The sequence below is a fragment of the Lonchura striata genome, chromosome 3 (assembly GCF_046129695.1).
Source record: "Lonchura striata isolate bLonStr1 chromosome 3, bLonStr1.mat, whole genome shotgun sequence".
Classification (NCBI taxonomy): Eukaryota; Metazoa; Chordata; class Aves; order Passeriformes; family Estrildidae; genus Lonchura; species Lonchura striata.
This window is the reverse complement of record NC_134605.1, coordinates 21,200,069-21,223,569: the sequence shown is the minus strand read 5'-3', so window position 1 is coordinate 21,223,569 and position 23,501 is coordinate 21,200,069. Positions and strand designations below refer to the sequence as shown.

General features: G+C 36.2%; 1 protein-coding gene across 31 annotated transcripts in view; it reads left to right on the top strand.

Annotated features, from left to right (window-relative positions):
- Positions 1-23,501, top strand: part of NRXN1 (neurexin 1) — a 669,257-nt gene that overhangs the window by 321,412 nt on the left and 324,344 nt on the right. For 18 of the 31 annotated variants that reach the window (XM_021540221.3, XM_021540220.3, XM_021540218.3 and 15 more), the window contains 2 exons: positions 8,501-8,674; positions 14,268-14,387. In XM_021540221.3, the coding sequence (XP_021395896.1) occupies positions 8,501-8,674; positions 14,268-14,387 (294 nt within the window). Of the gene's footprint in view, positions 1-8,500; positions 8,675-13,280; positions 13,308-14,267; positions 14,388-23,501 lie in introns of all 31 variants that reach the window. The other 13 variants (XM_077781934.1, XM_021540205.3, XM_021540201.3 and 10 more) reach the window with 1 other exon arrangement.

Genomic DNA, 23,501 nt, shown 5'->3' with positions numbered 1-23,501 from the left:
TCAACAGCAATGCAATAATTTGTCAGATCAGTTCATGATGAAAGGGTTTTTGTTTTCTGCCTCTTTTCTCCTGTTCTTCTCAGTCTTTCATACATATATGACTGGATAGATTTGCCTTCATTCCTACAGCTGTTTGACATGCAGGTTATTACTGCTGGTAATTGTAGAATTTCTTCCAAGTCTTTCTGGGACACCAAGCAAAAGTTATGTTAAGAATTATACAGGAAATATAGAGGCTCTTAAAACTTACCTCTGCATATTTAATATAAATATGCATCCACTGACTCCTAGCCCCCCCACAGATACACAGAGTGAAGAAGTACATCCTAAATTTGCTTTAAAATTTGCTGCTGTGAACCCCCATTACCCTTGGTATTTTAGCTGAGTGATCCTTTTTGCACAAAAGGGCAGCTCCATGGAATATCCTCAGAGTCTGAATGTGATGTCTTGATCAAAAGAAATATCATATAAAAATTGCTGTCTCTGAACCTGCATTCAAAATGAGAATGTTTAGCATCTCAGCTGGTTGGTAGCTTTATGTGGAGCTTCCTTTAGCTCTAGCCAAAGGAAGAGTTTTGTAGATTATGATCTCTGAGGTCTAGTAGGTCTGTTGGAAAGAGGAATTCCTCACTATTTTGGAAGCAAGCTCTGCTAAGAGCATGTGTTGTTTGATAAAGCAGAGAGTGAAAAATTATAGCAGGAGGAAGGGAGATCTGAATATACTATACCATGCAAATGCCAGCTTCGTTAGGTTCTGTCTGTTTTTGAGGTGTGTGCAGTCTCCAGAAGTGGTCAGGACAGGAAAGAAACGAAGGACATTTGATGTGCTTGAATGCCTTACCTCTCCACCACAGCCATCCCCCCCACACAGAGTAATTGGCCTAGCATTGATTATGTGGGAGATGGATTGCCACGCACATTTATATGGCAATTAGATTTTATTATTTACCATTTAACATGCATCACCAACTTTCCTCACAGTCCATTGCACAAGCAGACTGCTTTGATTTTACATCTGTTTAATCTTTTTCAATGCCATTGCTCTTCATCTAGTTTTTAGTGGGGGTAAAAGCAATAAGAGAGAAATAGAGTGGCTGGGAATGTGAGGATTTTTATTGTCAGGAAAATGTCAAATGTTTTTGTGAAACTGCTTCTTATGAGAGAAAAATTGTTTTTGAAAACAGAATTCTTGGGGAAATGGTGTATTTTAGCCTGAGAAGTCTTCAGATGTGAGCATTTACTTTTTGACTATTTCCTTTTGTCTATTCAGTACTTATCTCCTGAGGATGTTGTTGTGTTGTTGCTGTTTCTCACACACCAGCACTTCCTATGACACAGCTTTACTTGCCTGTGAAACATGGGCACAGTTGTGTAATCTCTAAGCAGTGCTAAACTGAGATGAAAATTGTAGTAAGAATGAAATCTGAGCACCAAGAGGTGAGTGCAGAATTGGACAGCACATCCAGTTGTCCAATTAAGGGAAAGTTTCTTGGCAGAAGAATTTGTGGAACCATGGAATGTCTTCACTGTAGTTCTGTGTAGTGTGATGGAATCAGGAGATTGAAGGTAGAGCAGCGCTTTGGACTGCCATATAAATTGGTGGCAAGTGAAAGATACCGTTCCTGGTGAACCCTTAAACTGTAAATTCTTTCCTGTACCTCTTAATTCTCCTTTCCTATTTTTTTTTTTTTTTTTTCTGTTAGTGAGGACTACAAGGCAATCCTACAGTGAAATTGTAAAAAGAACAGTAAAGTATCACGCAAAGGAAGAAATATCTTCAAAGTTCAATTCTCTTGACAAATAACAATATGTACTATTGTGCCAATAAGGGTGCCTGAAGAAAACCCACAATGTCAGCATTTCATTGCCGGTGATTTTTTTTTCTTTCCCTAATACATTTAATGGGGTATTCAGGCAAGATACTGAAGGCAGCATAGAATTGGGGTGAAAAGATCAGTTTCTATATTCGTTCCCCAAAGAGTGACTTGCTAACCTAGAAATTCTTCTTTATTTTTTCTCTTTGTATTTGCCTGTAAACATTTTGCCTTGCTTGGTTATCAGTATAGAGAATGTGAAAGATGAAAGCTACCACCTGTCACATCATAAATCAGCCTCTTGCCTGAAGTATTTGAAAGGACAGATAACTCAGCAGAGCCTAGACAAGTAAACTAGCCACCCTTTCCCTCCTTAGGTTAGAGAGGGTCTAAAAATGATAGAATTCATCGCTCCAATAGGAAAAATATTTGAAAATCCTATTTTTCTTAAAAAAAAAAAATCGCGTCAAAACCAAAAGATATCGACCACAAATCAATACTGAAGCTACAGAATGGACTCTTTGAAGTGAGTAAGTGGACATCAAACACTGAGTTTACATTTTCATGTTTTCCCTCAAGTGCCCTTCCTTGCATGTGGTAGACAAAATTCAGTCATGCTTTGCTCTAGCACCAAGCAAGCCTGTGAATGCACATCAAAATGCATATTCTCTGCTGCAAAGGGGGTTTGAAAAGCCATATGCTGGAGCGTATGCGCTGCAGAAGCTGTGTGGATGCAGCATTTGAGCCTTTGTCAACAGTTCTTCTGTTTATTAATGGGCTATGATCACAGCAGGCTTCTTGGTTTATGAAAAATAAAAGAGCAATTATGCCTCATCAACGTTGTTTTAAGGAGCAAACACATTTTTGATATGGAACGAAGAGCAAATGTTTACACAGGCTTGATGAAGGTGAGAAGAGACTCCAGAATGACCACTCATCCAGTGTTCAGGCCCAGCTCCTTTTCTAAAGTGTGTGCTGAAATTTGAAAGAAAAATCTTCACTGTTCTCTGCCTATTGAACAAAGTAAATGTGCAAAAGGTGGGTGATTTTGTACACTGGGGAGGTGAGAAGATCATCAAGGCCAAGCAGGCTCCCATATTTCAGTGAATGTCAAAAAAATCTGAATGCCTACCTGATATTTCCATTTGAGACAACAGCCCTTGATGGTGTCTGTTCTTTTAGTTAGTGCATATTCTGCTCGTGTAGAGTAATTTATTTTCACAAATCAGTTGCCTTAAAAATACCATGAGTTGGGATTGTGTGGGTTGTCTTAGGATGAGTTCCACCATGAAGTTTGTAGTGCAATTATTAAGATACTACAAAGCAATTTCTATTGATCTGGTAACAGAAGCTCATCTGTTTTAGGAGGGACTGGAAAAACGTGAACACTTTTTCTTTTGAGATTAGACTTTCCCTATGGCATTTCTCAGTCTTTGCAGTCCTTCTTTGTCTTTGCCTGCCTGAGGGAAGAAGCTGTTTTATGCTTGATCATTTTGAACTAGCATATTTGGAGAAAAGCGTGCCTGACACCTTTGCTTCACCAGAGCTAAATATTCCTTTGTATTTTCACATGTCATATAAAGGAATTGTGGAGATGCCTGCTGTGTTTTCAGAATCCACCATGGTATGTCAGGGCTATCCATCTCCTTCCTGGAGAACTTCTACTCCAGTACACCACAGAAGCACTCTTAATCCTAGCCACGGTAGTGATTTAGTACAGTGTGATGTTAGAAACATGACAAAGCAACTTCTTCCAAAATGAAAGAGAAATTAGGAGGATAGCGGAAAGTGCTTTTAAAACCAGCAGCACAACAAGAGAGGGGAGAGAATGTCTGCTCTTGGAGAGAATGATGGATTTGAAAATGCTTTTGTTCAGGCATATAAAAATATTCCAGAGATATTGTCTTTGTGGATTATGAAAAAGTCAAGCCACAATTCCTTCCACTGTTATATTTCCTCCTTATTTATTTTTTATTTTTAGTCATGCTTGGGGTCATATTTGAATCAATGGTTTTCCTTTCTTGTCAGCAAAGGTGTTCAAGAAATGAACACCAAATATGTACACAAAGCACACAGATTTAGGAGAGTAAAGAAGTCTAACTATATCCTGGCTAAACTAATTCTTGCCTGATGTCATAAACCTTCTGTACCAAACTGCTGCTGGCTTGTTAAGGGCTCCAGGTGCACCAGTCACACCTGAGCAGTATTCTTGTCTTGTTACCATCATAAACACATGGAAAACAATTCCCTCTCTACTTATGTTTGAAGACAATGGTAGCTGTTAAGTGAAGTTAATATGTTTTGCCCACCAGCATATATAATGTAAGAATTCTCAGGAATGGAGAAAAGGAGAAAAGATTCTTCACTGTGAAGTGACCTGTCAGCAATCTCACTAGTGCCAGATAATAACCCTTAATACCTTCTGTTAGTTAGTCAGAAAATAGAACAGCACCTTCAATCTTTGTTTTACATGTCTTTGGTTTAGCATTTGCAAAGTTCTTATTTTGAAGAAATGCAGAGGCTTGGGATAAAAAAAGATGAGCTATTACAGGAGGACTTGGCATTTGTTTTACCAATAGTTGTGTGTGACTCAGTGTTGTGTGGTGTTCTGCGTGCTTTTGCATAAGTGTGATTCCAATAATGAATACATTGAGAACTCGGGCTAATTTATTAGCTAGCAATTTGTTTCTGTGTTAAATTTCCTTGTTATTAAAGCACAAATCAGCTCTAAGTCAGAAGAGAGATTAATAGGAAAGATCCTGTTGTAATAATTGAGGATCTGCAGTACCTGTAAAAGATGCAAATTAAACCCACCAAAATCTTCTCTTTACGAGTGCTTATGGCATAACTGAGCAGTACCATCATTGCCATGAGCAGGTCTAGCTCTGAAAGTGAAAATGCTGCCTTCCAGCTGATTCCTCTGGCCTGCCGTGAAAGTGCCAGTGAGAACATGCCTGAAGCACTTTTTTTTTTTTTTTTTGCCTCAGAAAAACAAAGAGAGGAAACAATCCTTCCACACACAAAAAAAAAAAAAAAAAAAACAAAAAACAAAAAACAAACCACCAAAAAAAACCAAAAAACAATAAATCTGTGCACTGACTCCTAATACAAGAAAAAAGAGGAGAGTTGTGAGATCTGCTCTCAAGAAACTGCTTTATTTGAAGTTTTTCAAGTTTTTCTAATGATCAGAAGGAAATCTTGGCTCACTATTATTACATCACCTGTTTCTTTGCTACCTGCAACTTTGTCTATGACAACTGGTGAATATTTTATGTCATGAACTTTAGTTCCTGAAGCTGCAGTTACACATTTTCAGTGGATAGCATTGTAGCATTTAGACTCCAGCCAGTTTGCACAGTGTCATAAGCTTGTACTATTGGTCTGATGAACTGTGGTACCCAACTTCATGTAATAACTTGCATGTAATTCACACCTGTAAGTAGGCAGCTACACAACAAGGGATTTACCCTGGACTAAAATTTCCAGTAGTGAAGCTGTACTTACATAAGAAGTGAAAAAGAGAAAACCTGGAATCTGTATTGCACTACGTTAATTCCTCTGATCTCTTTTAGTAGGAATAGGGAAAATCTTTTATCTTCTCTGAATATGTTTGAGGTAAAATTTAATTAACAATATTTTCTGCAGTCCTGTCTTGTCCGAAAGTCTAATTGATTGAGTTTTTTTGGAAACTACTTCTTCACTGAGATGAACATGAAAGTAGCATGTGATTAACTGAAATAAAAGTAACAATGCAAACATTCTGTGATGGCAGATAAGAAAAATTATCAAGTGAAAAAATTAACTAACTTTAAAATAAAAATCAGAGTTTTATTTCCAGAGCTTATCCCTTAGCAAAATTTTATATCTGAGAGAAAGTGATTTTCGTGCCAGCAGGAGCAAACTCAAAACACATATGGTATTAAAAATTTTATATTAAATCTGGGAAAATTACCTCATAGTCATAAAAATACTTCTATATACTTTACAAAAGGTGAAGTCTAATAGTTAGTATGGCTACTCAATACATAAGATATATTTGTGTATTAAGTATGAACTACATGCATGTTTGATTTTTAAAAGTATAACTCAAAGTTATTTTGAACATCAACAAAATTGAAATATTACCCAAAACATGTGTTTATAAAAATTATATCTTTAATAGTATAAAATGATCAGTCTAATTAGGTACTGTAAGTAAGCTGTAGGGATGCAGCTTATTTGGACTCAATATATTGTACTTCACTGCATATGATACCTGATTGGCATTGTTCCAGTGTATCTTTTCAGGAGAAAATATTCTGAGTTCCATCTTATATGCTGGCACACTGACCTGGATTTCTGCTAGCCATCCATCATAATTGGCAGTTACTGCCAGTTATTATATATAGCAATCTGAATAGGTTTGAGAGATGGATATCAGGAATTAGCAGGAGATAAATCTGAAAGGTTGTGGTTTTAAAGATGTAGCTACTCACAGAATAAAAAGGGTTGCTTGCACAGTATATTTTTAAAAAGAGGTTACACATGTCACATGCAATAGATCAAGTTTAACTTTTTAATAATACAAGTTATTTTCTTAATACTATTCTCTGGAATGGTTTCCCTCTTTTAAGTCTATTGGAATCATTTGAGATGAATTATCTCTCTATTCTAAGCTGGCAGTGACTGAAGGCACAAATCTTCAGGAAACCTGGAACAGTTTTGCTTTCTAGATGTTCTGTCTGAGAAAAAGATGAAGAACCTTTATCATGACACAAGTGTTTTAACTTTTTTTTCAGTTCAGCAGATTGAAAAATGCAGGAATCTTTCTGCTGTGAATTAGATCCCATTCGTGGGAACAGATGGATCACCATATTTTAATCTGTTATGTTTTCATTCTACTTCAGATTTATTAGATTTACATTTCACCTCAGATCTCTAGAGGAAAGTAAGATCTTATTTTCCAAATTATCTATATAGAATGGATAAAGTTTGAGGTGCCTTAATGTAGGAGGCTACAAAGATTGCTGAGAATTTTGGTTGGTTTGCTTATAAATTCTATATGTTAATAAGCATTTTTCTGAGCATATTCCATTTTCTCTCTATTTCACTAATTCAAATCCAGTTGAATTTTAGGGATGATACATAATGACTAAAATTTTTTCTCAGTCTTACAGACATTTATTTGTTTCAGGTTATTTCCTTGCAGGTAAACTGTAAACTATTACAAACAGCACTAAATTGCATTCCTTTTCAATCAAGAAATATGCCAGGAGAACCAGTAAAAGGCAAACCTGTGATTTACACCAATCAGAGGGAGATTAAAACCAGCCACATGGGGTAGTGGCAACAGCACATTCTGAGTTCTGTCACTGTAAAACCTGCCTACAAAGCTTTGCAAACATTTAGGAAAGCAACAATTTTGTGTTTGAAGTCATGCAGAAACACTCTTTGGCACTAGAGCACCGGGTCTTGTGGTCTAAGCTCCAAAATCAGCCAGACTGGGGGTTGCTCTGGAAAGCATAATGTAGATTATTCAGATAAACTGCCGAAAATTTGTGCTGGCAAAAAAATAAGTAATCAATGAGGATTTAATGCCTAAACAGAGACTGTGCTGTGCTTGCTTCCTTTCTCTGGCCAAGCAGCAGCCAGGTTCTTTTCTGCAGAATGTCCTCAGCAGCAGGTATGGAAAGCAGGTTAAACCTGCAGGCTGACACTTGAGGCACGCTTAGGGGGGTTCTTATGGTTATGTTGGGTTGAAAGGTGACTTTTCTGTCTGCCAGAACACCCAAATATTAAAGAAATGTAGAGCCTGAATTGTTTTAAAACAAAAAGCATCCTCCCCTCGATGTTGAAGAGGAAAGTTACAGTTATGTACTTTCAAAGTCTATCAAAAATCTAGGAATTACTTGAAGGGAGAAAAGCCTTGTTTTTCAGTCCTGACTAAGTTTCCTGAGGTTCATCAGAACAAGCTGTTTGTTATAGGTGTTTGCAATTAGAATCATTTTCGGCAGCAAAATTCCATTTGCTCAGTGTTCATATTGCTGTTTTAAAGGCATCAAACTCCCCTTGCTCCCACATGAGTTTCAGTGGGGATAGTTGGTCATTTTGCTGTTTAACAATGGTATCTCTAAGTTTCTCCTTTCATGTATCCCTCAGTCTTTTATTTCTTGGTGTACTTCTGAATGGATGATTCTGGGTAAGAGACTTCAGGTGGATCTTGTTGCCTTTTATCTCACTGTGCTGTGTCCACCACTGGCAAAGTCTGTGGCCAACCTCTCTGAATATTGACCAGTTATAGGAACAGATTGCATATCAATTATTTGAACAAAAAGATGAACAATTTTGCCAGTGCTAGATGAGTTTCTAGATGGGGATTCTGTGATTTAATCCTCCTCTCTGCAATTGATACAACATGCAATACATGTGTGTTTCCTGAACATGTGAGCTGACACATGGAAAGCATGCCCAAGTACTTCTAAGAAATGAGCCATACAAATTTGAAGTCTACATTTACATCTGAAGAAATACAGTCCTGCAAAGCTGTAGTATCTTACATGTTTTCAGTATTTGCTTTCTTGTACATTTATTTCAAAGGATATTTTTTTGGAGGTTTCTGTCATTCAGCACAAAAAGGCCAGAAGATCAAGTGGGTCCAAGGCTCTGCTGGTTCTTTTTTGTATCTAATAATTATTTCTCCTCACCAGGTGATTTGTATATTGGAGGAGTGGCCAAAGAAATGTTTAAATCCTTGCCCAAACTGGTGCATGCAAAGGAGGGATTCCAAGGCTGCCTTGCATCAGTTGACTTGAACGGACGGCTCCCTGACCTCATCTCAGATGCTCTCTTCTGCAATGGCCAAATAGAAAGAGGATGTGAAGGTATTAAATATGCTGGTTTTGTTGTTTTTTTGTTTTATATATATGTGTATATATATATATATATATATATATATATCATAGTGAAAGTACTGTGCCAATCCTGCAGGGTTTTTTTGATATTTACACTCCATATATCAAGAGACTATATTTTACCTGCTTCTAATTGATCTTGCTTCACCCTTTCTTACATAAAGGCTGTGTTTTTTAGTATTATGGAGACAGGCATATGCCTGCCCTAAAGCACAGAGATTAATCTGAGAACATGAGTTAACTTCAGAATGTTAAATGTAGGTTCCTTACTTCCCAGTAGCAAGATTTTTTCATGTGTTTTGTTTACTACTGATGTATTTTAATTAATGATAACAAGAGTAACAATTAGCTTCAATGAAGTTCTTTGTATCTTCATAACACTCAGGCATTAGTTAATGCTGAGGCATTAGCTAAGTAATTCTAATTTTAAAGCAGACATTTTGAGCTGGTTAATTCAAGGCTAATTTATGGAATTTTTTAATACTAATCTTCTATCTTCTGTATTTTTGCTCACCCCTTAGATTAGTATTGATAGGAACCTTTCTATCTGAAATCAGTAACAGATAAATATGTTTTATCTCACAATATTATGTCCTTATTGACTCATCTGGTATATCATGAAATTTAAGTGAGGACAGAATTAGAAGAAGTGTATTTTTGATTCAGGAGTGTCAATCTCTAGCTATTTTTCCTGCTGTCATTTGATCCCACATTATTTTTACTATGGTTTATGGAATAATTTGAATACATTTTCTGTCCCCGCTTATCTAATTTATTCACATAATTCTGGATTTTGAGTTTATGTTCAATTTTATATGTTCTCCCTTCTCTCAAGTGCCATTCTTCTCTGGACAGAAAAATGTTTAAATGACATTATAAAATCTATTTCAAGTTGGAATCTTAATGATTTTGATATCAAGTTTGTTAAGTGTGCAAATTGATATTGTAAAAATCCAAGGAGAGTTGGGTGTTCCTTAAATTTTACGAGATAAAGCTTCCTGATGGATAAAGTTCATATCCTCTTTTGTTGTGCTTATAGTACATTTGAACAGGTGGAACATTTTTGTTCTTTGCCTCCTACTTTTAGTTAGCAATATAAGTTCTTTTGTTATTACACAGACACTAAAGCTACAGGAAAATAGAAGATGGGAATTTTGCATATGACTTTCAGGAGTGCAAAAATATGTATTTGTTCGCCATTGAGTTTAGAAAATTAGATTCTGCTTTCTGAACGGTTTTAGCAAATCCATCCCTGCACCATCCTTCCAGAGAGTCAAAGTATGTCTTAATTCCATTATGCATTTCATAGCTTCTTTTGAAATTATGTAATTTCCTAAATGAATTTTCTGTACTTCAAAGAAATATTGCCACAAGCCTGGTGTGTGAGTTCATTTTTTAAACCACTGGCATAATTTCAGCTATCAGTGGATTTTATAAAGCTACCAACAATTTAATAAAGGCCATGAAACTATTGTCCTTTTTGGTAGAGAGTGAGTTTTTCCAACACCAAAATCACCTGACACAACAAACTGGTCAAACCAGATGTGCTGCCTGGCTCCCAGAGAACTGTGTCCTCTAAAGTCTTCTGCCTGCAGAAGGAAATCTTTAACAGCACGAATGAAATATCCCCTTCCAACCTTTCTGCTTAACCTTGCAAGTTATCTCCTCCATGTCACTTGTTTACTTCAAGTCCTCATGTCTGAGCCATCTGTCAGTCTTTTATTTGCAGACCATTGATTCAGATTTCCAAAAAAGTGTCCTGCCACCTAAAAGATGATTTAGGTCACTTGTGAATTCAGGTGCCTCCTAGAAAACTCTTGCATGCCTCAAGCTGCTCCTGCCTCTGCTGCTGTGTCCAGCCAGGATTGTCTCTGTCCTTACAGAGCTGAGAGTTCTGCACCAATCTCACCCTGCCATGGGATCTGTAAGCCCTGGAAGTCACCTGAGACTCAGGTCCAAAGAGCTCAGGACACAGCAGCAGAAGTAATTTCAGAAGTGTTTGTCACCACCACTCTCGATCCCAAAGACAGCTGGGATATGACCAGTGTTAGGGCATCAGGTTCTGGAAAATCTGTCCTGAGAAGTGAGGCACTTGGATTTGTTGTTTTTCAGATGTATGGGATTGAATTCCTCAACTTTCAGGTACATATCAGGAGGCAAAAAAAGAACAAAAAATCTTTTTCTCTCTTCTGTCAAACTGTCAAACTGTTTGTACTTCTAATTAATTTTATCTGTTAGATTTTTTTACTTAAAATATATTTTTTTCTCAATAATTTGATGGTCATAAGTGCATTAAACATTTTAAGCAAGGCCACTAATAGGATTGCTGTGGCAAGTTGGAAGGTTTGCCTTTTGAAGCTTCAACCACAGACAGAGAGATATCTCTATCATTGAACATGAAATATAATTTACACTTGGCAGAATCCACCTTCATGATAATTTTCAATGACTAGAACAGATAGCTAACAACTAGAAGGATAAATATGCTAGCTAGCTCTTTGAATTGTTAATGGCAAACCCCAAAGCCAGTTTGTGTCAACAGTGTTTTCCTCCAGTCAAATTAATTGCACTTCCTTTTCCCACTTAAAATAAGGTATGATACAACCATAGTTTTTATATAGTTATAAGAAAAATGCACCATGTATATGTGCATATAAAATATAATTTGTATATTATATGAACTCCATGAAAAAAAAAATCACAGTATTAACATACATGAAGATTCTTGATGGTAAGTTAGGAAATTTGTTTTAATAATATATTGTAAAACATATATGTATCAGTTTATAATGTTTAATTTTATATATATTGCATGTAAACCCTCACATAGGACAAATGTAAAGGAGATCACAAACTCAGTCAATTAAAAAGTCTGCAGTGGAGACTGAATAAATTAGAATATTTAAAAAATTGAATATGAAAAAAGAAAAAGTGCTAGATAAGGGTGTGCTGCACTATTTTTGCTAACTACCTTATTACTTCACTATATATAAATATAGGAAAAGATTAATTTGTTAGGGTAAATATCATAGTATTTACCACCATTAAACAGTCATCTGTTCTTTGGGGAAAAATAATCCTACTTTTGCTAAAAGAAATGCTTATATGCAATGCTTATATGCAAGCAAGCTGTGATATCAATTTTAGAATAATGACTAATATGGATAAGCCAAGAGTGCTAAGAATCAATTTAATATTAAAAAAATCTTTTATTTTAGCAAGATTGTATCAATATTTTTTTCTAAATATGCACATGCACTTCCTAATGTGCCTATAGGGTCCTGTAGTTTATGTACTTTCAAGTCCTTGTGACTTCTGCTCTACTTTTGCAAAGATGAGGAAATTCAACATTGCATAACTAAAGTGTAAATAAATCCATGAATATATAACATTTAAACACCTACAGATATTTTCACTTCAGCTTTGTAAAGTTTCCGAGTAGCAGAATCTGGTGAGAAAAACTGTGTCTTGTCAGCTGCGGGATTCTGTCATTATAATCCTCTGCTCAAGAAAGGGTGATGTAATGCCCAAATGCTTCAACTTCTGGGCTCAGAACTCCAAAGAAAAGGAAATCACTATCTAATGTCTGCCTGCTGCAGTCAGCTATAGGTGGTGGTGGTATTTTTATTATTATTATTATTGCTGCTGCTAGTACTATTATTATTATCCTAATGGGAAAAAATCCAAGTCAGGGATGCCCTGCCCTCCCTGTCAGTGACTTTGATGACTGTTCAGGCCCTGCTTTAGAGCTTGAGCTGTGCCTCATTTAAAAGAAGCCATGGAGCTGACTTAAATCTTATTCATATGGATTTTTTTTTTTAAATACCAGCAAATCAAAAGAAAAAACCACACTGAGATACTTGAAGGTCTAATTGAAAAAAAAAAAAAAGTTATGAGGAGTTCTCTCTGGGGTGTGATTTTTAATTTATTTATGTAATCTTTGGACTAGCTCTGCTCTTTTATCCTTAATGACTGACTGTGGGAATTTCAGACAGATATCGATGTACCTTCTCCAAAACAATTTGGGACAATTTTATAATCCCAGAATCAAATTTTTCCTTGTAGTTTCAAGAGTTAGTGTGAAATGTGTGTGAGAGCTCATAGTAAACTGTGGTTCACAGTCTGTAGTTCAGTCTTCATTCACCAGCCACAGAGAAAAGCATAGAAAAAGGCAGACCACAGAGGATGATGGTGCTAATTATTCTTGAATTCAGTGTATCTGAACATGACAAAGGGCTAGTCAGGATTCAGCCATGCATTTACTCTGTTAATGCATTCATAGCTATCCAAGGAAGAAAAAGCCCCACACTTTTAATTTTCCTCCATTACATGTCATCAGCTCAATTAACCATTATATTTCTAGTAAAATACTGGCAAATTACTGCTTTCTTATTTTGGCTTGCCTGAAGATTTATGGCTATTAGCATTAATTTGTTTGCGTTATATGGCATTTCTTTCTCTCTTTAACAGCAGCATGCACTTTATTCTGAATGGTTTTTTTCTGTGTTTGCTGCCATTTCAATATTGCTTACTAACATTTACTATATTTTGCTTTTTTTTTATTTTGCTGACAAAGTTGCATTGATGAAAGCTGATTTGCAAGGTAGATAGCCCTGTGTGTATTAAACAAGACTGAAACCCCCAATGCACAGTTGGATTTCTGCAATAAATACTCTGTACATTTCAGAATTAAAGTGTGTTATTTTGTTGCTGATTTTGCCTTTCACACCTCTAAAACAATGGGCTAAATGAACTTTCATTTTCCAGCATTGCTTGCATAAAGGCTTTCAGTCTTGAATATGTTTGTATAGTGATTGCTTTAGTGCTTTGATCATTCCTTTTTGAAATTTCTTTATATTTCAGTAGTCTAGTTATGATTCTCTAGAAATAGAGTAGCTTTATTTTTTCATGTGTATGTCACATTTTTGGCATGCCAGTTCATTAGTAGTCTGATTTTCTTCATTTCCCCTTTTAGAAGGAACCTGCATGGGATCCCCAAAGCATGTGAATTGGTTCTTGTCAACATTCCAGCCATAGAATCCCAATCTGCTCTGAATTTCAGACCTAAATGATTTAAAATAATTTGTGGGATTAAAATAATTGTAATAGCGTAGCTTCCTTATATTATTTCTTAGAACTTGTTTCATTTTTCTATTTCATTATCCAGTCTTTCATATCCCAGAGTTTTGATTCCTGTGGCATCTGGCTTTGCTGTTTGAAATGTATTTATAGGAAGAAATAATTAAGATTTTAGACAACATTTAGCCAGACACGAGATTAACAAATAACTGACAACAAAGTTAACATTCCCACTCTACCTGGAATAATTCTGCTTCTGTTATGTGCATTCTTATGTGTTTGACATAGTGATCTTACAACTAAAGCAAACCCCACCCCCTTTTAATGTTACATGCTGCTCCAAAACCAGTGAGTTTATGTGCATTTGACTTGGTAACTCTTTGCTCATTTGATTTGAGATGTTGGCAACTACTCAATGTGACCCACTGGGAAGTACCTTGCTTGGGAGATGAAGTGCAAGTCCTTTTTTGTGTGTTCTCATTAGGCCCCAGCACAACGTGCCAAGAGGATTCCTGTGCAAACCAGGGCGTGTGCCTACAGCAGTGGGATGGATTCAGCTGTGACTGCAGTATGACCTCCTTTAGTGGACCGTTATGCAATGACCGTAAGTACATGGAAAAATGTCCCTCTGAAAACCTGAGGCAACATTTGAAGCAAGTGCCTAAAGCTTTATGTTGTTTTAATATTAGATATTTAACTGGGCTGGTAAACCCTGTGAAAATCTCTAAGGCTTATGGTAAGAACAAAGAATATGCTTTATAAATTTTGGACAATGTGTAGTATCAAACACAGGCAGAACTTTGTTTTGTTGCACTTGATTCCAAGTCTAATATACTGATAGTTACCTGTTTGATGCAGTCCCTTTCCTGCATAAATATTTCAAATGGATTTCTTTTTCCTGATTGAAAACACGTTTTACATTTTGTTATCTTAATGTAGCACTATCACAAGGGCTACAATTACTGTGAAACAGTTGAGAAGGCTTATTATCTCCCTTTGTGGATTTCTTTAGGTGACACACTAAATATGCCAATAATAAAAGCATGCTGAGTATTTTAGTTCTTTTAGATTTCATCTGAATAACACTCAGCAACCATCTGGTCTTCCAGGAAAAGCTTAAATGTGTCAAAAATAAGGGTCCTGATTCACCAGCTTCATAATGTAGTTTTATTCCAGCCTAACCTTATTGATCTAAGTAGAATTATGCAGGAGTGATGGTGGAATAATAATGGGAGCCATAATGTTCCACAGAAAATGATAAAAGTAAGCTGCTGACTTTCGGTTTTAATTTATCACATTTGTAATATCCAAATGTTACACATTTTTATACCCATAAGAAGATGGAATTTCTTTAAGACATTTTTATTTCTATTTGTATACATTTATCTGAAAAAAATTACTGATAATAGGAAGTGTTGTATAACTGCCTAGTCAAGTATTCTGGATCTTTCTCTCTTGTTCTGGTTCTCCACTCTACAGCAAGGCATGCCATCTCGGACAAACCCAAAACCAACAGAATATTTATAATCTGAAAAGTCTTTGGCTCAAATTGTGTTTATCACAGGGCTAGGAAGTTAAATGTATGCAGAAGCTAATAATTTATTCCCATGAAAGTTCCATAGTTTGAAAACTAGGGAAAGGATGAAAGGACTCATTCTATTTCTGTGCAGTTGCTCTTATGGTAGAAATGAAATGTGGTATAGAAAAACTTTCGATGATTTGAGCAAAGGTTTGGATTTACTTTATGCATATGAGTTTGCACTTCCCAGCAATGTGCATGATTAGTCATATTGCTAAACATACATTTTTAAAGTTTCATCCCCCTACCTACTACAAGAGAAAAATGTTCCTGTTTTGCTTTTATGTTGTTATTTTTGTTATGTTGTTATTGTTTTGTGATCTTTTGAGTTGTTTCAGAAGTAACTAAAACTTGTGAATAGAAAGTTGCAGATATAGCATCTAACAAAGGAAAAACTCAGTTTCTAACTTTTAGTAGTAATTGTTGCGTGAACATGGAATATTCTATTATTTCTTCAAGTGACAGGTAATGCATAAATTTGGCAAATTGAGCTTATTTAAGAAAGATATTTATCTGTGAATGCTCATTTATACAGTAACATCATGGACTACACACAATTGCGCACAATTAAGAATATTTCACAATATGCCATGTCTGATGATAGGAAAGGAGTCCTTTTAGAATCTGGTTGCTAAAAATACTTACTTTATTCTCAGTAAAAAAAAATTAACTGATTGTTTTTGGTTTTTTTTTTTAATCACAAGCATAAAATATAAATTTCTCCTCAATACGGATGTTTTTTAATGGAATGCAGAGTCTAGAAAATATAATACATTTGCTTTCTGCTTTATCTTGGCTCCTTAGATTAGTTCAGTTACCAAAAAGAATCTTTGAAGCCCATCTAACAAGAGAGAATTTTCATAGTGACAAATGTGCCAGAAAGGAGGAAAAATGGTGTTGTCAGTGTCATCTGCATGCTCCGAGCCTGCTCTCTGCTGTGTTTGGGAAGAGCATAATAAGAGAAATGATGAAATGTTACTACAGCTTTTGAAAAGTGGCCCAGGCTGCACGCCACAGACTAAACTTCGTGGCACTGAAATAAGACAAATTCCCTTCATGTGAGGAAACCTTCCAGCGACAGGTCTGGAATAGCAGCTGCTTGTTGCTGAAAATGCATCCCCTTCAGGAAGGATGAAGGCACCTTCCTGAGCATCTTTCCATTGCAGATTGTGCATGGAGCAACACTGCTTGACAGAAGCTTAGATTTAACCCAGTCTTGCTACTCAGGCAGGCCCTTGGCTCACTCACTTTACACATGAATATACTGATTTATTTAAAATGGAATGCTTAAGACATCAAAATCTCATAGACAGAGAGTTTTCTTAGACTCAAACCCCAACAATTGACCTCTTAAAAATAAGTGTCAGTGGTAATAAGAGAAGCAGTTAGAAGTACTTAGCCCCTCACCCAAGGTGATGGTATCTCTGTGAAAACCCAGTTAGAAAGTGTACCATTCTTGCCAAAATGCTGGACAGATGAAGGAGGAGGGAACAAAACAACAGCCAGAGAAGTGGGAGTGGGTGTTAAAGTGGATGGTTGTTTCACTCTCAGGCAGGATTTAACCCATCATACCTTACCTCTGTTTTGTTCCACAAGTTCTTAGGGGACATTTCTAATCAGAAATTTCAGTGATAAAGTTGCCACGGTGAGAAGGGAGCTGTCCAAGCCCTCTGTTCAGAGCAGAGTCAGATTGCACAAGTTGTCTGGGTCATCCTCTACAAAGATGAAGGCTCCATAACCACTCTGGCAAACCTGTCACAGTGCTCATTCACCTCTCAATGCTAATATTTTTGTAAAGTTTAAATGATATTTCATATATTTCGCTTATGCCTTTTGCCTCTTGTTCTCTCACTGGGCACCTCTAAGAAAAAATTGTCTTCTTTACCTCACATACATCAGTTATTTCAAAACATTGATGGGTCCCCACTGAGCCTTGTCTTCTCCTGGCTCAGCAGCCCCTTCTTCCTCACCCTCTCTTCATAGGAGAGAGCCCTTGATGGCCTCTGTGGCCCTTTGCTGGGTAAACACATATTGATTCTTGTGTTCTCATGTTGTTCTTGCACTGGGGAGCCTAGCATGTGGGGGAAGTGCTCCAGATGCATCTCAGCAGTGCTGAGTAGAATGAAAGGATCACATCTCTCAACCTTTCTGCAACATTTTTCCACCAACAACTAGTGCTGGGCTTTTTTTTTGCCACAAGAGCACGTTGCTGACCCACGTGCAACTTGCTGACTATCAGGATGCCCAGATCCCTCTCTGCCAAGCTGCCTTCCAGCTGGTCAAGCCCTAGCTTGTCCTGATGTGAGGGTTTATTCCTCCCCAGGTGCAGGATTTGGCATTTTTTAGGAGGTTCTTGTCAGTGCCCTTCTCCAGCATGTCAGCATCCCTCTGAACGGCAGCACACGCATCTGGTTGATCAAGCAACCACTCCTCCCAGTGTTGTATCATCTGAAATTTGCATAAATATGTACAAATTACCTTGCTGCATTTGAACTGATGCTTTCTATGCATTTCCCATAGTAACCCCAGAGTATGAAGATCTGACATGCATTGTTCTTGGGCTTTACAGTACAAATGTTTCACATGTATCATTCTCCTCTTAAATTTCCAAAACAGGAAGTGTGGAGGAAATAATGAAAGAAATGGTTTCCTAGAAAGTGTTATAATACATTTCACTGTGCAAGGTATTTATTTAATTTTTGTGATAACAGCTAATTATTACTCTTGTGCCATTCAGTGTATTGTTGAAGATGAATATGTGGAATATGTGTCAGCTAAGTGAAGGCTATAGTTTTTAAAAGTGTAGTCAGGAACAGCAAATAAAAAAGTTGCAAATCTCAATAGTTCGTGAGTATGAAGTGCCTCTAGACCCCAAGCCTTCATGGTGGCAGGGGTAGGAACTTTCAGTGTGCTTCAGTGTCCTGCCTGATGGAAGATAAACACAGTAGGACAAGCTTAGACCCCCAGATGCTGTCAGATTAATAATTTATTTTTCTTTTGATGTGGTATGACACTTAGAGATTCGGGACACCAATGCTCTTTAGATGTCTTAGACAGGAGTGTTACATTGATTTATGTAAAGCTTTCAGTAGTGGTTTTTCCTACAAGTGTATCATAAAGAGACTGTACTAAAAGGACAGTTAATGGCTGCTCTTATAAATGGATGCATGTCCAATGAGAAAATATGTCATGAACACAGTAACCAGATCTAACAGCAGGTCAAGTAGTGAAAGGTATCCTCCCAGGGAAGCCATCTTCTTTTTTTTCTTTTTTTTCTTTTTTTTCTTTTTTTTCTTTTTTTTTTTTTTAATAAAACAAGGGTTGAAAATTACTCTGGCACAGCAAAACAAATCTATAAGATATTACCTGCTTTCTATAAGTTTGCATTGGTTTTTTACTTGGGCAGTCTTTCAACACAGCCATATTAGTGAATGTAATGACATGTTTGTGGAAACAAATACTGCTATTATGGCATGGAAAATAGCAGACATAATAACATTGTCATATGGCATTAGTACAGCAGTGTTCTGTGCCAAATTACAGGGCAGCTTCAACACTGTCTGTTACCTTAAAGGAATAATGTATTGGTGTGGTACTGGTAACTAACACTGTGTCAGCACTTGCACTAAAATCCAGTTCTGAAAGGTCAGTGTTTCACCATGAAGTCTCTCCTGGCTAGGAATTCAGCATCATCAGCCACTCTAAGTACAAAACCCCATTTAAAAGGTTTAATTTATTTTTACTCTTTATGAAGAAAAAAAATCAAAAGCCCTAATTTAACTGGAGAACTCTGTCAGTATTATAAACATGGCTTCACAAAAAACATTTGATCTTTTTGTTATTTGTTTTTATTACAGATATACCTTTCAGCTAAGACTTTACCTGTCTTTGCCAGATTAAACTCCAAGTGTGTCTTGGCTTTTGTAATCTATCTGCATTGGGGGCTGAAACAAGTATGTTTCCCAAAAAAAAAAATCCTAATTACTTCATATTGAACGGTGGATATCCCTGCCTGTTGCTGAGGATATTAGAAACAAGAAACTGTAAAAATACATTAGTTAAAGTTTATGAGAGAATTCAATATTAGAGAATTTGACATGATAACAATTTGAGAAAGAACTGAATTATCTCTTCACTGTAGTGTTTGGAGGGTGTATTAAGTAATACTGAGGTACAATTTGAACCACAAAACTTCTAAATATTGGGTCAAATGAGTGGCCTTATAAATGCCAGCCATCTTTACTGAAGAGTTCAGATCAAAACACATTCTCATACTAAATGAGACAGGAGTCTTATACTTTGGGAACACATAATTATTGAGTATGTAATAGCCCAGATGCAAGGCAGGTAATTCAGTATTTCTCACAAGCATATGTGGCTATCCTGAGGCTTGCACTGTTTAATGTTTTCAATGTGTGCATACACATGTGAAAAATATAACTCACTATATTTATTGTGTGTAAAAAATGAGACTATTTATTATTTTATCTTGTATTTGCCACTGAATTTTTACAATCTTCTGAACTCTTGTATGGTGTTGAGTATTTGGTAGTCATTTGCCTCTCACAATGTCTTCCTTCTCCTGTATTGCAAACCAGGGTGATACTCACTTTGTATTATTGGTTTACTATGACACAAAGGAGGGATTTAAATAATTTTGCTGCATATATTTCCTTCTCATTTATTAATAGATTTAACTGGTATGGATAGTGCATCTCTTGGACATTTGACCCCTAGAATGTAAGATCTATCTTTAAGCTACTTTTGTGAGCAGGATATATGCAAAATAAAGAAGCTTAATCCAGTGACCAAAAGCTGAACTAACCATAATATCTACTCTCAGTAGTACTTTCCAAAATATTATTACATATTCCTGGCTAAGACTTTGTAGCTCCTAGCTACTAATAAACACATAACCTGCTATTAAGAAAAGGGATAGGAAATTCCTCAAGTGTACTTTAAAACACATTTGATTTTCATCTCCAGTAGCTGAGAATGGAAAATACTTGTCCCTGATAGAATACCAGTCTAAATACTTCATATGATTATTTTTCCACTGAGACCCACTTTACGCATGAGAAATAAATATAGCTGTGCACAAAATTATAGTGCAGGGCAAGATGGTGGAATGAGCTAATTGAAGAAATCTCAATTTGCTCAGCTTATATTTTCTGATATGTCACTACAATGAACATCTGAAACTTCTGATGGCAAATATCAGTGGCTTAATTTGTATAAAATTCAAAGGAAGTAGGGTTTACACATGTCTTGAAAATGCAGAGAAGATAGGTGTTTACAAGAATTAGAAAAGTGGTAACAAGTGCAAGGAAAGTGTTGCCTGTTTCTGTCAGCCAATATTACTTATTTTCTGTTGTTTTTATTCTAAACTAATCAGGATATATGTCACCTTGAACTGTTAGACCTCTGTGATATTATATGGCAGCACATGGTGCTTCAGGAAGAGCTATAAAGGTGGATGCATAGATGACAACATTTTTTCAAGCCTTTATTTTCCCAACTCTGTTAGGTTTTTTCCCTCCACTTTTTTATGTGGCTCTTGCAGTATGTAAATTTGGAAGTATGCAAATTTTAGCTTTTTGCTAAGATATATCAGTCTATTAATTATGTAAGTGAATGGGCATGGTTTTCTTGGCAGTTTGAAACCAAGTTTAAGAATTTTTTTCTTCTTTACATTCAAATTCTCAGTTAGATGAGGTACCCATTCCTAAAATAGTTCAGGAATTTCCATTTTCTTAAATCTGTTGCAAGCTATACCTTTAAAAATTAAAATAATAGCAAGTTGTTTGGCAGTACTGTAGAAATTCTTTTGTGCAAGAATATTTCTAGCAAAGAGTAGCAAGTATAGGATTAAGTGGGATACTTGATGCAGAAAAAGCCAAAAAAGAACTTTCAAGGTAGCCAGAATACATTGGGATAGTTGTACTTGTAGCTCAGACAGAAGCAATTATGCAACATTTCTGGCCTACTCAGAGATATTTTTTTTATTTCGCAATGTTAAAAATGGAACATAGTGTCAGAAAATTGCAAGCTTCTCTCTGCCTCTGAGGAATCAAGGGAGTAATTAAGTTGGATTTTGGTATGTCAATAATATCTTTCTCTTATTAATGGCATAATAATTTTCTAAATCAAATCCTAGAAGTGTTTCCAATGTCATAAAGGTGAAAATAATTAAGGGTTAATTAAATATATTCTCATGGAACTAAAATGGTTCTGTTGGGTATCATTAGATTCCTTTCTCTAGAACTTTAAATTATTACAATTTAATGGCATATTGTGTACAGTTCAGATCTGAAATTTGTGTAGCCAAATGCTCTTCACAATAATAAGCATACTGGTCGAGTCCAATCATTATTCCTTCTCCCAGATTTCTCTGAGCATCTTAAAAATATCATATATTAAAATCAATTTTATGTATCTGCTTGTTTTCTGAGCTAGATTAATCATTTTACACAGCACAGGTGGAAGAGAAATTTTAGCTCTGGAATGATGTCAATGGTTCATCTCCAACAAACCCCCTAAAAAAGGCAAGGAGCAAATGTTACCCTTTTTTAATAGATGACAGCTGCAAGGGTCACAGATGGTGACAAAGAGGATGAAAACCTTTCCCAAGCAGAGTCTTCTGTAACCCATATCATGAAAATAGCTCAAAGTGTGTATGGAGAGTTTGGTAATGAATGTCTATTTAATGTGTAAGATATTTAAGCACAATGGTTCTTCAGAAAAATAAAATTATTCAGTTTTTCTGAAGTCTGTACAACAGGACTGGGGTTGCTAAGGCAACCTGTTCTTCCTCAGCATGTGCTCTGGCTTGACAGCTGCATAGGTGGGTTACATTCAAAGAACTCCACAGATGAGGCATTCCTGTGCTCATTGCGAAACGAGATTTTGTCAGTCTCTTGACACAATCTTCTCTGTGTTCATTTTAGCCAGATCATGCGAAAATTTAGGCAAAGGAAACCTTTCTCTTAAGGGCAGAATAAAGAAAATGTCCTGAATTGGATCTAGGTAATTTGAGGTGTCTCAGAGTCCAAATTAAAGGCACGGGAAAGGATGCATTATAGAGACATTTTTGCAGCTTTCATTATTTTGTTCCCATGTTGCAGAACAGACATTGCACCTGTTTTGGCCACTTTAGACCTGCCACTCCACTTGAGCAGCAGTTAATCTAAATGAAATATCCATATTTTTCTTAAGATATACAGCTATAAGGGTGCTTATTCTCTCAATGTCACCTACAATGTTTAAGATGCTTCAATATGTCATTTTAACTGAACCTTATGGATCTTGTGTTTGGAATTCTTCATAGCCATTTTCTGATCAGGTATTTTAGGATATTATGAAGGAAGGTAACAGAGTCAGTAATAACAGTATAAAAAAAAAAAATATTGATGGAAGCAATGCTCTTAGCACTGAAGGAATCTTATGAGGTTTTTAGTGTCTGGTTGCTTGATGAAGGCAACTGCAAAATGAAGTCCCAGTCTGGGGAAAACCGTTCTGTATTAAAAGCAGTCAACTCAGGCTGGGTACTGGAAAGCTGGAACTGTAGAAAAGTGGGCAAAGAACAGCTAAATCTTGTGAAGCTGTTTGGTGCCCACAGACCCAATTAAAAGTTTGTGTTAAGGATGCATGTCAATTTTGTGGTAATTTTTGAGGAATGATCATGCTGCTAAGCTTTATGTTATCACTCTCCTTTAATGAAGCCACACTTTGAATTAAAAACAGACATATTCAGAAGCACATCATTTCACTGTAAACATCCACACACTAAAAGGCACTTAAAATGTATGATATGCAATATTCAATGTCAAAGTGCATTAATATTTACAGATACCATTTGCAAATCATCTCAAACTCAGAGTCTGCCTTACCATATATGGGAGTCCTCACTACAGAATGTTTTGATGCTTTCAAATTCTCTCCCTTTTAAAGACTGTGAATCTTCAGAAAACTTCTAATCAGGTCAGTGGTCTGATATTTAGACAGGACAGATGCTTTCTAGCAGCAAACTGAAATTCAGTCACAATTTAAGTCTCAAATCACCAGCTGAATGACTTGATTCTAACATGTGGAAATCCAGTCATATAGACAGTAATGGCATTTTCCCTCTCCTTCAAGTAT